The 2926-nt window shown below is 42.7% G+C and overlaps 1 protein-coding gene across 1 annotated transcript in view; it reads right to left on the reverse strand.

Annotated features, from left to right (window-relative positions):
* Positions 1–1178: 1178 nt before the first annotated feature.
* HADHB (hydroxyacyl-CoA dehydrogenase trifunctional multienzyme complex subunit beta) overlaps positions 1179–2926 on the reverse strand; it is a 29768-nt gene continuing 28020 nt past the window's right edge. The window contains exon 16 of the mRNA XM_019643329.1: positions 1179–1739. Coding sequence (XP_019498874.1) covers positions 1704–1739 — 36 coding nt within the window. The 3' untranslated portion in view covers positions 1179–1703. The remainder of the gene's footprint in view (positions 1740–2926) is intronic.

Raw genomic sequence — 2926 nt, forward strand, 5'->3', positions numbered from 1 at the left:
TATGGGCAGTCTATCTGAAGTGTACCTGGCATATAAGACGACCCCCCACTTGGAGGCATATTTTTCAGGGCCAAAAAATCATCTTATACGCCGGCACATACGGTATGTAAATACAATGGTTTTCAGTAATAAAAGCTCACATCATGTTGAAATTACCAGTGACATCATGGGGCAATGATGCTGGAACTCTCGAATGCCCTTGTAAGAGGTTGGCACCTACTCCCTTGCCCAATCCGTCCCTGAACTAGAGGACTGTTCTGATTGCCAACAGCTTTCATCGACCTAAGCAACATTCACATAAATGGCTGCAATTTAGGCTTTTGCTTCTTCAAAGCACTAGCGTGTTGTTTAGTGCAATTTGGTTGTCAAAAAAACTGAAGATTTTTAGTATGTTGATCAAAATTTATAAATTTCTTTATACTTCATTTAAATCCTGGCAAACAGAGGCATCTCCAAAGTTAAATACATTTACTTCAATCAAGCAATGTGGGGAAAAGGTGTTCTTCTAAAGCAGGGCTCCGTGTTCCTAGCAGCTTTGTGGTTGACTAAAATGTTTAGAAGTTACAAATGAGGAATCAAAGGCAAAATTTGCCCCTAAGCCAACAGAACCGCCTTTTGCCTCAATAAAAAATAAGGCAGGGCCGGCCAAGTGGCTCAGTTAGTTAAGAGTTGGCTTAACAGCGCAAGCTCTGAGCAACAGGGCCGCCGGTTTGATTCCCACATGAGCCAGTGACGCTGCGCCCAAGCTGAGCTGTTGCTGAGCTGCCAACAGGTGACAGGATGGCTCAGCTGGTGTAACAAGATTGCCTGTTCGATGGTGCGCTACACCCACCCGCAACTAAGACTGAACTCGGCACCTTGAGCTGAGCTGCCACCCAGATGGCTCAGTGAATACAGCATGTGCTCTCAACAAGGCTGCTGGTTCGACTCCCGCAAGGGATGGTGGCTATGTCCACCTGCAACTAAGATTGAACACAGCACCTTGAGCTTAGAGGCCACGAGCTGCTGACGAGAAGCCAGATGGCGACTGGCGCCCTCCACAAAGAAGACTGAAGAACAACAACTTGGCTGGTCCCCTTCCCCAATTCCCCAACACTGTTCCCCTCCTCCAATTCTTCAATAAAATCTTAAATAAAGTCCCATTTATAAAAACAAAAAAATAAAAATAAGGCAAACAGTTCTCCAATATGTCTCCACTTTATTAAGGTTAACCAAATGGTATTTATGTATCTAAACATTTACTGTAAGTTTCAGTGACATTTAGGTTCTGAATTATCTTTCCATAATTAAGTTAATTTAGGCACATTGACTCATATTTTATAGAAAACACTTATTTAGGTTACAAATAGGAATGAGTATAATTTGCAAATGTTACAAAGAAGATTCCAAATCGCAGCTAACCTCTTTCCCAAACTGCAACCACTTGTTTAGTCTTTTAATGAATAGAGACCAAAAACAAATGCTTAAATGTATCATCACTGTGAGATTCTGGCGACTGAGGAATCCCTGAAGGAGCAGTAAACTGTGATTACTGGAAAGCTCAGAGCACTGACAAGGCTTAATTGTAAAGCACTTAACAGAAGGCCACAGATTTTGTTTTCCTAAGAAAAGCTAGGAACTACAGATGTCATTTAGTAATGCATTGAAATGGCATTGCTAGGTGAATGCTGCACTGAAACTCCAGGTCACCTCTTCTTGATCCATTATTTTGGATAAGCTTCCACTATCATAGCATGGCCCTGTAAAGGAAAAAGAGTTCAATTAGGGCAGTGAAAAAGTGATGGATGCAGCCAGATAAAAGCAGCAGAGAACAATGGGAAAAGCATAGGCTTGACCTCAGGGTCCCAGAGTTTGACCCTGGCTTTGCCATTCAAACACTGTATGATTTGGGAAAAATTATTAGCCATTCTGAACCTCAATTTCCTCTATAAAATGGGGCCCATGGTGCTGACTTCATAGTGTTTTTGTGAACATTAAATTAGATAGCATACTATATACACACACACATTTCTATACACACATATATACATGATACATATATGCATAAGAGTCTGTCTACTAGAATCCGATTCCTAGTAGATGCTCCATAAGTGGTTGCTACTAAAATGAGAAGCCACAGGGGGCTTTTTCAGCTGTACAAAAATAAACATAATGCAAGGCCAGCCGAGTGGAGCGTTGGTTAAGATTTCGCTTGGGAGCACGAGCTTTAAGCAGCAGGGCAGCCAGTTCGGATCCCACATCTTAGCTCTACAGCTAAGATGGTGAACAACAGCTCGACCTGGAGCTGGGCTGCCGTGACTCGCCGGCAATGGTGTAGGCTGCAGTGGGGCTGGCCAGCAGCGGGCATGAGCTTTTGTGAGCGGCCATGAGCCACCGTGAGTGGCCATTCAATGGCTGGCGACCGACCAATCTGCCTCAGCCAGGAAGAGTGCAATGATAATACCAACATGGGCCAGTGAAACGATGTCCTCCACTAGACTGAAGAACCAAAGGACAGCAACTTGTCTGTTCCTCTTCCCTGATTCCCCAATGCTGTTCCCCTCACCCAATTCCCCAATAAAATCTTGCTTCACTGTTCTACTCAGGTGAAGATGATCCAAGGACCCACAAAGGTAAGAAGCTAAAGAATCCCTTTTCCAGCAATGTGCAGTGCTGTGCACTAGTTACCTCCCTAGTTGAAAGCAAGCATAGATATTTATGATTTCGTGAGTCTAAATCCTATCTGATAATCACAGTCATTCTATCTTTTGGACTGCCATCAAATCAATTAATAGCCTAATAGCCAATCTCCTTGTTTCTTGGTTCAGTTATATCCCCATAAATATTTATTAAGCAACTATTATTTGAAAACTGTTTGAGTACAAAGATTTGCTACATAGTCTCTGACCCCAATCTAATGTATACTGTAGTTCAAAGCAAACTAATA

Source organism: Hipposideros armiger, unplaced genomic scaffold, assembly GCF_001890085.2.
Source record: "Hipposideros armiger isolate ML-2016 unplaced genomic scaffold, ASM189008v1 scaffold_0, whole genome shotgun sequence".
NCBI lineage: Eukaryota > Metazoa > Chordata > Mammalia > Chiroptera > Hipposideridae > Hipposideros > Hipposideros armiger.